A 12,491-nucleotide genomic window follows, 5' to 3' on the forward strand; every position below is an offset into this window, starting at 1 on the left:
GATTAATAATGAATGAGCATAATACTGTCAAGTCTTTCACTTTCCACATGAGCACGGACGCCATTTAATTATTCAAGCATAAAGCCACTTCAAAAGGTGATTAATCAATCATCTGCAACATTAAATTGCCATTTTTTTCTTCTCTATAAAAAAGTTCCACGACATTCGTCATATTTTATGTTGCAACATTCGAGAAAGAGAAATAGACCCTGCTTGTTGGATTAGTATGAATTTTTTATTCGGTCGACTAATAAATACGGATATAATGAACAAAAAAAAAAAACAAATCCAGAAGAGCAACAATGACCGCCAGACGCCACGATTATTCATAATTTGACCATCATCGTCTCACAGGAAATTGCTAATAAACAAGGCAGCCGAGGGTTGCGCATAATTTAATGAAAGCATATGAAGATGATTTATTAGAAACTTCCATGTTGGTACATGCACACATACATACAGTCCTGATCGAAAGAAATCGTAAGATTATGTGTCTTCGACTTTTATCAATATTTTAACTGGAAGAAATCTCCGTATCTGCTTTTCCAATTATGTTCATTTCAATACGTTGGCGTAGATCAAAGGTCGAGCGTTTCGCTTCATTAATTTTTTCGTTAGTCTATCGCAACCAAATGTCACAAAAAAAGATACGAACGAAACGTTAGAAAGCAAACATCTTTATCAACGAGTTTTTTTCGAAGTAATCGATAACTTAGATGCAGATGCGATTTTACAGAATTTGTTCTCCGAATCTGTGATATCGAATACTTTCAAATTATTTGACATACAGAATCAAGGATCATGATCTAGTTTTCAGATATTAATTTCGAACCTAATTTGAAATCGAAATATTTCCAATTAAGGCCAGTGCTGCCACCGGTGTCAACGGCCACAACCATTCGATGCGTTAGAACGACCATGCACTGGCGATGCACACCGCCGACATATAGAAGTGCAGTTAACATTGCGGTACGGAATATTAAATTAAGTAGTTTCGCCTAGCATGAAAGTACAACTGCCAAATTGCCTTACGAAACATGGGAGATAAAGGTAACGAATTATTCCAAGAACATGTAACTATCGTCCGCAATCCTTCGATCATTTTATCATACTGACAAATAACATCGTGACACTTGGTTCGCGCATATCATCACCGTTGAAGTTCGACAGCTAGAAATTGATGAAGCATGCAAACGATTCAGACTCGTATTCAACGAAAATGGTTAATAAAACGCTCGGGTCTTTATCAATTCATCGAGACCGGTTCCTTGTGACGTACTAGGTTAGGATACGCTAGTAATTGGGTCATTTGAAAGCGCGCCACTTTGAACACCTCAGCTGTCACGAAAATATTTGCATTCTTCATTGGAGATTTCGATTTTTCTGTTTTCCGCGTTTATTCATCATTACGCCGTGATCGATTCGTGTCAATGCATTCAATAGCCTTTCGGAAGCAAATGTGTGACCGCCAGTTGATAGGTAATCAATGAAACAACGCCAGACAATACTGATAACATTCGGTAATATTTTCCGACGTTTCAAAATGTGAAACCATTTCGTGTATTATTGTCATCTCTAGTTTTTGAACAATTCTTTTTTCAAAAGTTCGAACGAAACGGGAGTTTGCAACAATGTAAAACACACGTTTGGAGTTTAAACAATTGGAAAATCAAAATAAAGATATACTTTGGAATTGTTACATTCGATATATTCGATTTGAATATTTCTTTATTTTAATATCGATCTTTATGAGTATTTTTTTGTGTTCTCATTCGTTATGTAAACTATCACATAACACTTGATCTTTTTCTATATGCCGCTATACTTATATAAACAGCGTGGATGTGTTTCTTGTTTCCAATCCGGGATTATAACATTGGACATTTAGGTCTTCAGTTAGCTAGACTTATTTTCTTAGACCAAAGCACTATCGTGCTTCCTATAAATATGTTTAAACATTACATTAGTGATTTTGGAATACACGCAAATGATATTTTGAGTTTAGAGAAGCTTTCGATTAAATATTCAAAGATGATATCTGCTTGGTTTTTCTTGATTCCTTTTCCCGCCTTAATGGGATTGTCTAATTCTTCATGCAATCGCTAGGTGGCGATTTTCCATGCAGAAATCAATTTTAAAATAAGTTTTCTGTTTAAATAAAATTCGACATTTTTGATTATAATGAATTTCATTCTTTAAAACACTAGTAATACAATTTTATTTTATCATTCTTTTATAATTATTTGTCTATATCGAAATATTATTTGATAGATGATAGAGATCTGGTATTTACGCAGTAACGTTAAGTAATTTTAATTGATAAAAATAATAATCTAATTAATAGTTTAATTAAATCTACAATGGTGTAGGAAACTATTCAGTTGCATTGTTACGACAAATACCGAAACAAACGCAGATCGTTTCGCTTAATTTTTAGCTGCCAACTCGTATTAATGAATTCTATATCTGACAGTACATATCTCCAGTAAGTGCATTAACGAAAAACACAAATAGCACTTTCCAGGAATGACGAGTTAGTTTTCCTGCGCTAATTCGAATTAGCTTATTTTTTTCGTCGTTCTCTATACATTTGAATGTGATGAAAATTATTACTTACATGCTCAAGCACAATTTTTACTTTAATATTAAATGTTACAAAATTATAGAAAAATTTGTTCCTTAATAACAAAATTTTTTCAGAGCATCACGTGCACTTCAGTGGAGGAAGCAGTCTCGTAAAAGACAACAATATTATGATACAACCACAACGACATGGACAAATTGACGCGTATCTCGGATTTTTACAGCTTCATCACAGGTAACACGCCCAAACAAAATTCTTACCCCTTTTATTTCATTATCTTTATAATACTAACCATAAGTTTAACATGATCCCAATTTCTGTACAGGTATCTTGTGGAATTTCTAATCCCTTGGAATATATGTCAGCACAGCGAAGGAAAAGCCATAGCACCAGCCATAATTGTTGGAGTGAAGAACCCCAATTGTCACATCGTTGATTTTGGACAAGAGAAAGATGGCTTAAAGTAAGACATTTATCAATGTACTTCATGAATAACATAAAACAGTCAAAACTGTTGTGGTCAAGAAGTTTTCAAGGGTCTTCCTCTGTAACAGGTTGAAAATAGAGTTCCTAGCCCACAAGGAGAAGATCCTGAAAGAGGAGGTGCAAATAAGCTGCTGCAAGTCCGGGAGCCCGTTGAAAATCCAGCTGAGTTCACGTATCTTAGCGAAAGACAAGGGCACCCCGTTGCTGAGGAACGGCATTCACAGCATCGGTGTGGAGAGGCCGGAGGAAGATGAGGTCTCCGAGTAGATCTCGCGTAACGTAATGATATTTTCCGCATATCTAAGAGTCGAGTTGTTCTTTTTTCACAGGTGCTGGGTACAAAAATTAAAGAATACCTGAGATCGCACGGCCAACACCAACCTTGAACGGAAGCCAGCGGCCAGGTTCGTGAAGGAAAATCGCGCGTCCGGTTGGCAATGAAGCATTCAACAGGGGACGGCCTAATCGATATAGTGTGTTTTGGTCGGTGATCAGGGAATGGCTATAATTAGTCGATATAAGCAATCACGTTTACCATGACTCTTTATCTTTAAAACGTAGGATACGCCCAAGACGAGCCTAATGCAATCCGCTGTTTCACCTTCAAACTGCACGGTATAACTTTTGCGAATCAAGTGCGCAGCGTTCACCGACGAGCTTTTCACAACCCCGTTGTTCTGTCGTGTCGATGTCGCAGAAGTCTATTACAGAAACGACCCTTACGATCTAGGAAAATTAATGTGTTCCTCTGATCGGCCTTTCCGATGGATCACACCGAGATATGTAATTACCGCTAAGTATCGCGATCACCTACTATTAACTTCTTCAACGAGACGTATCACGTATTGCCTAAAGTATATATACTATATCTACGATATATCCACTCACGAATCTATTTATAATAAGCCAGATTGTATTTTACTATCATTTTACATCGAGCGTAGGCTTTACGAACCACTAATCAAATACCAATTACGAAGCCGCGAGCGTCGACGCTGTTTTTCTAAATCTTTGCTAAGCCGAGAACCAATCACTGAAAAATGAACGAATTTAACGACGAACGAGGCGTTTTATTAAACGATTATCTTGCATATCGGACTCTGTCGATTTTTAATTTAAGCTCTGATCAACGTTTTTCGACCAACCTTTGCTAGCGTGAATATACTAATGTAGTAGGTAGCACCATTTTGAATGAAGCATCCCTATCTGTTACTATACACGGTGATGCTCATAAGGGAAAGAACTCTCTGTCGGACTCCGATTTTAACCAGTCTTTGCATCTTTCTACTGTCATAATTACCTGACAATTTACAAGATACAAACAACTTTTAGTCCACGGATCGGGAACTAATTTTACAATCTTCTTAATTGATCATGAGGTACTGATCGGATTGCAAAGGCTTGTTAAAATTGAAGTTGGGCTCCTTCCCTTGTCAGACAAGTCCACTTAATTTTCAATACCCGCAAAGACACACCTAGTAAATGCGGGGATTCATTGTCAGCACCGGAAGCTAGTCTTCTTCATAGGAATGCCAGTAGGTCCATCGACAAACTCGCAAATATTGAAGCCAAGTCTGGCCAAGGGATGACAGTTGCTCTTCGGGTTACCCCACTTTCCCCTGAAGCTCATCCAGCCGGGCAGGATGCTGTTCTCTTCCTTGAGGAGCAGCTCTATCTTCTTCCACGTAGGCCAGGCAGTTCCAAAGCCGCTCTCGTCGTACAAACGGGGCAGCCTGACGAACTTATGCTTTCCTGGTGCTGTCCAGAGTCCGTGGGATCCGCGCGCGCTGAACAGTATTGGATGAGAACCGCCAGCGGTGAATACCCTTTCTGGGAATATGGGTTTCTGGAAGATGCCCTTTCGCGTCTCCTGGCTCTCGTAGACGAACGTGCCGCTCCGCAGATCGTATCTATAATACGCGCCAGCGTCGTGGGCGGACACGTACATCGCCGAAGGATAATTGGCGTCCTGGAACAGTTCGAACGGAAGCTGAGCGAGTGCAGAAGACCTGAAAGCCAATGAGAGGAGCAGAAGACACTTTCTAATATGAATTATGAGCATCGTGGTCGATTCATCTCGGATGTGGAACAAAAAACTGTTACGCCCTCCATTGCCAGAGCCCGGGTCTATTTTGACCTAAAGGAACAAAGTCACTCCCGCCGATTTGATTAAATGAGCATGCGTATACATCAGAAACAACAAAGAAACAAATTTTGCCGGCAATACCGTCAAGATGCGTTTTAAAGGATAATCATGAAACTATGAACGGTAAATCGTTGCGTCAACTAAATGACATCATACGTTCCTCCCATCGAAATCGATTGACACGGATTTGCGAGGAACACTTTCAAGACACGTCTCGAAAATTGGATAAATACCATGAACGATCAATCATTTCGCCCATTTAAAACAGCGTTATCGTTATCGTCGTCGGAATAGATCGACCCGGCGACGAGGATCTTCGTAACGTCGACTATATCGTGTACCTTGAAATAAAGACTCATGTGTTCCCAATCGCCCACGTGGTTGCCGTACTCCTTCAGCATGCCCAGGCACATGCCGCCTACGGTGGGTATCGGCCAGGTACCAAAAAATCCGAGATCCAGAACGCAGACTGCCTTTCCCTCGCTGAACGGATAGAACATCCAATAGGTCACGTGAAAGCGCAGTTTCCGGGACCTGGTCCTTTTTTTCGTCGTTTTCTCGAAATCCACGATTTTCTGCGGACACACACGCAGAGTCCCGCAAACGTCAGGACGCGGCAGAAAGAGAAAGAAAGAGAGAGAGAGAGAGAGACAGGTCGTCCCGTTCGAGTTTTCACTCGATGGTTTCGAAACCTACCTCGCCGCCGGACTTCGGCTCGCTCCTCCACGCTTTCCCCGGAAGATTGTTCGCCAGGATTGTCGGGGACCCGAAATCGTTTTGGATCGAGTTCCTCGACGGCGCCCAGCCCTCGCCCCCCTTTCTCCGCGACCTCCTGGCCGATCGCACGGTGTTCGAGCTCGCGGCGTCCACGGGAGCGTCCGCGGCCTCGCAATTGTTGATCAGCGCGTAAACCGGCACCGATTCTGTCGGCTTCCGGCCGTACAGGAACGAGGACCGATTGCCCAACAGCTCCTCTGTCGATCATTCAACGATTTTAGCGGCGCCACCTGATCTCTACGATCGCACTCCCCAACGGATCTCCACCCTGTTTGCCTTTTCTTCCACGACCGGTAGAGGATTTCTTTTTTATAGATCGTCGTAGCTACCGGTCATCGAAATCGGTGTTGGACAGTGCGAGCACGATCATACCTCGTTCTCATTTACCTACGTCGACTCTGGTGCGAAGGTAGTCGTCGTCGGGCTCCATGTTGTCGAGGAAGTCAGGCACCCCGAGCGGCAGGAACAGTTCGCCAGGTGCCAGCCACACCAGGGGCGCCCAGTCTCGTACCAATTCCTTGACTGTAATTAACGCGCGATTAATGTATCTTGCTCTCCGAAGCCTGACCGGTGATCTTGAATAATGTATGTAAGCAACCAGCGCGATCCTAACCGGAGAAATGCTAAATCGCCGTCTCTAGGAGCAGCACAGCTTAAAAGTCGGTGGAACATGCGACATGCAATCTCTTCTGTCTGTACAAACGGGTCCCGGCAGTTGAAACTGCCATTTCCGCGGCAGCGAAATTTTTGTCGTTCGTGCAACACGCGCGTCGCGTTTGATTTCTCCGAACCGGCTCGCGTCGCGCGCGAGCTTTTGAATGATCATCGGACGAGGATTACTTGAAATATACTAATTACGTCTCGAACGGCCGCGGTATGGTGTACGGCAGCGGGATTCGTACGAATGTATATTGGAATCGAGCCGGTTAAGTGGAAGAGAAACGCGCCTTTATAACCACGGTATATCGCGCACGATAATGACGGTCAACGATACGAACGTCACTGCCAGCCGGCAATAATATAATATGTTTATTAGAAAGCCTGTTCCTCCGCGACAGCGTCGTATGTGGTACATAGATTTAGGTAGAAAAAACGAAAAGCCTTGGGGGATTCTGCTTTCATTGCGTCTCGAGTGGCCAGGATGCACCCACGTGCAGCCTGCGAACGGGCGACCTGCGTCGAATCGTTGCATCGTTCTCACGATACGGTTCGCTTTTGGCCGATCCACGGACTTCGATCTGACTGCCGAGTGCCGCGGACACGTGACCGAGCGAACCGGCACCAAAAGCGTGACCTTTCACGATCCTCGCATTGTCCTTGAACCGAGAACACCTGAGCGCGAACGTTGGACTGCTATGGACGCCTCTTGGCCCACAAAAGTCGCTCGACGCGCATCGACGTGAAATATTATTTAAACAACACTCAACAGAAGTATGAGCATCGCTTCTAAGGATAGTAAGGACGTTCGCGTACGAGAGTCCTCGGTTAATCTTGCGCGAACGATCAAACAAAACGCGAGCGGTATCTTTGCCTGCATTGTATCGTTATTGTATCGTGTGTTTAGTTTCGCCGCGATTACAGAAGATAACTTCTTCGTTCTACGTATTTTCCGTCACTTCTTTTCGCATACATCGAACTTCGTTCGAGTGGCCAGCATCGATAATTCTCACGAAAACAAAGTACATAACATGACTAATAATGTAACCGTGACTACAGAAGAAACTATCGACTGATCGGGTACACGCGAACCTAATTCGAATTCCGACCGCCTACGAGCACGTCTCAAATAGGTCGACCATTGGATAACACGTATGGACGTCGTCAAGGTGTATGATCCGAGCGACACAAAGAATGACAGTGCTGGAGAGAAAAAAAAAAGGGACAGTTCGCTCGCGAACGTTGCATTCAATAAAACGCTTTCACCGTTGCTTGTCCACGTGTACGCGGCACCACCGACCATTCATCGTCGTCGAAATCATAATTATTATGCATGTGCTACCGACGACGGCACGCCCGCCATATTCGGTGTTACGGCACGCCGCCCATTATGCTTCCGCAATTAAAGATCGCGCGGCGCGTCGGTTAACGGGAACGGGTTTCTCAAAGCGGTGCCGCTTTGTTCCCAGAGTTAATTGTTTCGTTGGTTACCCTAGACCGTGCCGTAATTACCGGCGACATCTTTCCCCGAGGCGTGAAAAAAACGCGTATCAGATTCCTCGCCGAGATAAAACGCACGGGCGAAAGAACGACGGTGTTACGGTATCCTCTGTAATTGCTCACGCGAATCCACGAACCATTCTACTAAATCTTTCGTATTTTTATACAAGCTGCGATTTGCGCTGTGTACGCTGATTTTTAATCGGAATTCGGCAACGAATGCTTTAGAATTTCCTCAAATTTTCTTTAGAGCGAAAAGGAATCGGGTCAAGGAACGAAAGATCTCATTGTGGAAAAAAAAGGATTTATTATCGCTGGAAAAAACCTAATTTTCTAGCGATCGATTTGACTGAACGGCTATTTATGTTGCGTCTAATGAGAGGATTTCAACAGGGACAGTTTAACAGTTTTGCTGCAATTGTTTTGAAATATCGTTCGGATCTTGTTCCAGTTACGATTCCCCAATGGCGCAGAGTTCGCCGGAAGGACGGATGGAATCGGCAATTAATCGACAGGTCAGGAATATCGATTTAATTATCGGCGACGGTGGAGCGGGAGCGTCCCTGAGCGAACGAAATCGAAGATTAATGGAAACTTGTTTCGGGCTGGCTGACAATCGTGAAACCGGTCCGAGAAATGGGACGATCGATTTTCAGCCTCGCAGCGATCCACGGGCCGCGGTGTTTTGTCCCTGAAAATAGATCGGCCGATTTCGCCGAACCCGGAGCGTTTGTTGTCTCGTTATGGGGCCCGTGCTAACTCACGGCAGTAATTCGCGTGGCCGTTGGACCAAACCGTTTCACCGTTAATCCACCGGCTCTCAGCTTCCAACGGTCACCATAGCGATCGCGTCCCGATTCGAGACGCTTCGATGTCAGCCACACGAGCCCGTCTTGGTCATCCAGCGATCGTACTGGATGACGCGAGAACAAAAATTGCGAACCGGAATCGGAAAAACCGCAGCCAGTCATCGGGAACGTTCTAATTAATCGAACTTAAAGCGTGACCGACGAAGACTCCGCGGTACGAACTCCTTTAACGCGGAGAATTTCGTTGATTTCGTTTCTCGAGCTAACGCGGTACTGAACAATTTTTAAACGATAATCTTTGCGACCGATAGCTTTGCGACCGGTTGCGAGCTCTTTAGCATCGACTGCTACTTTATTGCTACCATCGCGCTCCTTTATAGCGTGCTCACGTTAAGTGGAACCTCTCAGAATAATATCCGACGAGAGGTCGCTTTTTTCAACATAAAACGGCTTTAACGATTCTTAATCGTTACTCGTATCTTCGAACTTCGATAATCCACCGGCCGCTCCGAAAGTAATAATATTTTTTATGCGAAACTTTCATAACAGCGGGGCTTCGAGCGAATGCGCAAAGACTAAACGGAACTGTTCAAGTAACGTAGCAGATCAATGTTGCGCATTTGCAACATTTCCGAATATTCGAAAGGCCATGTATTTAAGGAGCGATGCGATTTTATCGCGGATTTCGTTATTTTCCGTATTCGTTGTCTCTGTCGGCTCCAAAACGATAAACCGTGAAATTTGTGAACGTTAGATTGCGCGCGCAACTAGTTCAAATGTTTAAAAAGCGGCGGTCATTCGAACCCGATATCTTGGGGTCCCTTACCTCGCTCCTCCTCGACGATTTCCGTGGAAACGGCGATCACATGAACGATACACAGAACCGTCAACAAACACTGCATCGTATCCGACGCGTACGCGCATTTTGACGACCGCGGGTCGGCGAGTCCGTGAAACTTTTGAATTTTTAAGGCCCGGTTATCGTCGACGCGCCATTTTCCCGCCACTTTTGCATCCCTACGCCGCCGCCGCCGTCGCCGTTTGATCACCGGTAAACCCGCTTCGAGGTTAACGATCGGCGTCCTGCTACCAGCCGGAGTGTTTCTCGGGTAACTGACCGGTTCTCTCGCAGGTTCCGCCGCGCCGCTCACCGGACAAACATTACCATCACTTACCTTTCCGCGATCCTCGGCACGCTGTTACGAGGGAAAATGCCACCGTAACAAGCCAACCCCTTCTAACGGCTCGATATTTCGACCCCGCTGCCCACGTTACCGCCGTCCGGCCGCGCGTAGAACAGATTAACCCGGGGGTGTCAAACTCAAAAGCTAACTTCGGCCAAATAAACAATGCTTAAGTTTAGGTGGGCCGCAAAAAAAATCAACGTTCATAGAAACAAATATTTTTATTTTGACTAGTACATTGTAATAAACATGTATAAAATTAACCCTTTTAGTGCCGGATAATAATAAATAATATAATATATAAAATATAATAAATAATATATATATATTATATATAATATAATATAATATATAATAAATAATAACAAAATTTTACACATTTACAATATATAAATATAAATATTTATGTTATTATAATGAAGTATTATACAAAATTTTATCACAAATATATTTATGACAACATAATTTTGTTTCAGCAATGTTATATCACCTATAACAATTACGTATTTCGGAAGAGATAATCCGTCCGGCGCTTACCATGTACCTTCCACTTATTTTTTGTTTGTTGTGTAATATTATTTATCTTGTTACAAAATATATCGGAAGGTACATACTTTGTAATAAATGGTCTATATAGAATTATGATGAAAAGATGACTTTTTGTATGTGCAAATACGTTTTGTAAGAGAGAGAACTGGACTTTTACTTTCTCTATGATTTTTTATACCTTTGTTATTTATATAATTTTCAATGAATATAGAAAAACTAGTGTCATTGTTTTGTTCTCTATCTCGTCCTTAATTTACTGCTTTTTGAATATCATGTAAATATTGTTTCTTGTTTGGTTTTTACGAGCATTTTCCCAAAGCCTAGTAAAACCGTGAAATTTGGCCGGTTATTCTCACATAGGCACCTCTTTTTCGCATGGCACTAGAAGGGTTAAATTATTGTTTACGTCCTGATACTTGACATCTCTTCTCTGATACTATCTCTCCTATTTCGGGAGAAATTTTATTGGCCGAGACTACTTTCAACATTTCTAATTCACATTTCTATTTTATTTTTACTTTGCGTCGGATATATTGACTGGGCCGCAAAAATGTTCATCTCGGGCCGTGAGTTTGACACCCCTGGATTAACCCATTGATTGCCACGCAAATTTAGCGCGTCTCGCCCTGGGTGCCCCGGTTTTATTTGAAAGAAAAAAAAAAAACATGAAGTTTTACAAAATATAATAATATTAAGTTACTGATATAATATTGCAATGGCATTTACAGTATTTTTTTTTATTGATAATCAATATGCACATTCTGTACTATATACATTTTTCATTCATCCTTTCTAATAGTTCCTAACTCAAATAGCCATTTGTAGCCAATTTAAACTTGCAGCACCCACTACGAGATATCTCGTAGCTGGCAGTTTTGGTACAGACGCTTTCTTACGAGATATCTCGTAGTTGCCAGTCGATGGGTTAATCTGTGGGAGACTGTCGGTCATTCGTCGACTAACGGTGTCGGACAATTTATGGATCGGAATCAAATGAAAGTCAAGAATGATCGAACTGCGTTAGAGGCTTCGTTTTCGAGGAAAGTGCGCCTGAAAGTGCGCTTGCACTTAGCCAATGATTGGCAATACAGGCTTCGCTACAAAGAGGAGCTCGCTGTACGTTTAGAGAGGATAGATTGCTAGAACTTATTTGCTGTCAGGATACTATAAATTATGTTGAGATGTTCTGTATTTTGGGATTTAGTATTCTAATCATATCTAGCTTTTGAACATTCGCAATTTGAACGCTCGAATCAAGGATTTACCGTTCCTGGCTTTTCTGAATTGATTAAGGTGTTCTTCTTGAAGTGTTCGATGATTAAAAAGTATCTGGTAGCTTCGCTCAAGGGTCGCGTTATACGGTCTAAAGCAATAACTCTTATTATTATTTAACTCTTATTATTATCTTATCATTATTATTAACTCTTATTATTATCTTATCATTATTATTAACTCTTATTATTATCTTATTGTTATTATTAACTCTTATTATTATATTATTATTATTATTAACTCTTATTATTATCTTATTATTATTATTATAGTCACTCACATTATAGAAAGTCGATGCCGATATAATTAGACTACGGACGTCTATGTCAGAGATGGATGAATTAAATGGTTTGAAGTAAGAATATACGAAACACCGTTGAAAGTATCAATAGAAACAAAATAAGAAAATTGAAGAATGTTTTCATTTAGAAAATGAAAATCAATTTATGGTTTACTATAATGTATTTAGCAAAAATGGAAAAGAAGAATTGTGATGGATAGTTCGTGATATTGTTGAGCCGGGATTC

At 42.0% G+C, this 12,491-nt stretch overlaps 2 protein-coding genes across 4 annotated transcripts; one reads left to right on the forward strand and one right to left on the reverse strand.

Annotated features, from left to right (window-relative positions):
• Window positions 1–890: 890 nt before the first annotated feature.
• On the forward strand, window positions 891–4,168 carry LOC117229541 (adipose-secreted signaling protein). Of its 3 annotated transcripts, XR_013033063.1 has the most exons (6): window positions 891–1,050; window positions 2,701–2,818; window positions 2,910–3,047; window positions 3,121–3,325; window positions 3,400–3,553; window positions 3,632–4,168. XR_013033063.1 is itself a non-coding variant. In XM_076520698.1 (5 exons), the coding sequence occupies exons 1-5, from the start codon at window positions 1,038–1,040 to the stop codon at window positions 3,454–3,456; spliced, it is 531 nt and encodes a 176-aa protein (XP_076376813.1). In that variant the 5' UTR covers window positions 891–1,037; the 3' UTR covers window positions 3,457–4,168. The 3 variants fall into 3 exon arrangements, 2 of the variants coding, with proteins under 2 accessions (XP_076376813.1, XP_033341979.1); XM_076520698.1 differs by having other exon boundaries at window positions 3,400–4,168; XM_033486088.2 differs by having other exon boundaries at window positions 3,139–3,325; window positions 3,400–4,168.
• On the reverse strand, window positions 3,962–10,070 carry LOC117229525 (uncharacterized). The gene is made up of 5 exons (XM_033486067.2): window positions 9,786–10,070; window positions 6,381–6,515; window positions 5,913–6,190; window positions 5,558–5,791; window positions 3,962–5,039 (listed from the first exon to the last, which is right to left on the reverse strand). Exons 1-5 carry the CDS (start codon window positions 9,859–9,861, stop codon window positions 4,569–4,571), a joined length of 1,194 nt encoding a protein of 397 aa, XP_033341958.1. The 5' UTR covers window positions 9,862–10,070; the 3' UTR covers window positions 3,962–4,568.
• Between the last annotated feature and the right edge of the window lie 2,421 nt (window positions 10,071–12,491).

The sequence above is a fragment of the Megalopta genalis genome, chromosome 3 (assembly GCF_051020955.1).
Source record: "Megalopta genalis isolate 19385.01 chromosome 3, iyMegGena1_principal, whole genome shotgun sequence".
Classification (NCBI taxonomy): Eukaryota; Metazoa; Arthropoda; class Insecta; order Hymenoptera; family Halictidae; genus Megalopta; species Megalopta genalis.